This window comes from Lottia gigantea (genome assembly GCF_000327385.1).
Source record: "Lottia gigantea unplaced genomic scaffold LOTGIsca_17458, whole genome shotgun sequence".
NCBI classification, from domain to species: domain Eukaryota; kingdom Metazoa; phylum Mollusca; class Gastropoda; family Lottiidae; genus Lottia; species Lottia gigantea.
Genome location: NW_008708221.1, coordinates 1 through 1,021, shown reverse-complemented (window position 1 = coordinate 1,021; position 1,021 = coordinate 1). Strand labels below are relative to the sequence as shown.

Below are 1,021 nucleotides of genomic sequence, written 5' to 3'. Positions count from 1 at the left end.
TAAATAAAACTGATTATTGAAAGAAAACAAAAAAAGAATAACTAACTTAAATCATAATTCAAAAAAATTGAATATGTCTTAATATAATATGATATAATATAAAATATAGATCCAAAAAAATCTTTGTTTGCCTCCAATCATGTTATTAAAGCAAAATGTGTGAATCCTATTAATCATCTTCATCCTCTCTCCTTCATCCAGTCTCCACAGATACCAAGCTCACTTACTATGCACTCCAAGCTGTAAACATTCAGCGAACAATAGGCATAGGAGCCATCAACATATCTAATGTAATATTCTCATCACTTACCCAATTTGTTCAAAGCTTTTAGAGCAAACTTGTAGATAAGATTTCCTATAACAATTGTTACAGAAACCCTCGCAATGTGAATTTCCATGATTTTGACATCCATGAGCTCGACAAGTAGTCTGCTCCCTTCGAGACTGCTCTAAAACCTGGGCACTTCGATCAAAACTGTTGAAATTTGATAGGAAATTTGAAGCACCCTGGGATAAGGAGGCTTCCTGCACGGGAAATTTCTCGTTTCTAGTCATGTCTATTGATTTGGGATTGAAAATATGGTAGCAATTCGTACACATGTTGTGGAAGATAGGATCTCCGAAGTAGGTACACCCCTCCACTTTGCATTTAGTGCCTTTCCTGGTAATCGGTGCCGAGTTGGGTCTGGGTGCTGGAGTTTCTACAGGGTATAAATTCTGTTTTTTAATCGGGGCACTGTTATTGGTTACAACACACTGGTTACCAACTGAAAATAACAACAAAAAAAAATCATTTCTATTAGTTCTTCATTTGTACGTTCATTGTAACATGGAATTTTAACATCTTGTTTATTGTAACATGGAATTTTAACATCTTGTTCATAGTAACATGGAATTTTAACATCTTGTTCATAGCAACATGGAATTTTAACATCTTTGTTCATTGTAACTTGGAATTTTAACATCTTGTTCATAGTAACATGGAATTTTAACATCTTGTTCATAGTAACATGGAATTTTA

General features: G+C 33.8%; 1 protein-coding gene across 1 annotated transcript; it reads right to left on the bottom strand.

The window, feature by feature from the left end:
- Nucleotides 1-310: 310 nt before the first annotated feature.
- LOTGIDRAFT_177077 (hypothetical protein) lies at nt 311-767 on the bottom strand (the record flags this gene model as incomplete). Its single annotated transcript, XM_009051927.1, has 1 exon — nt 311-767. A coding segment is annotated over one exon (457 nt), but the record flags the coding sequence as incomplete, so codon positions are not given.
- Nucleotides 768-1,021: the final 254 nt, after the last annotated feature.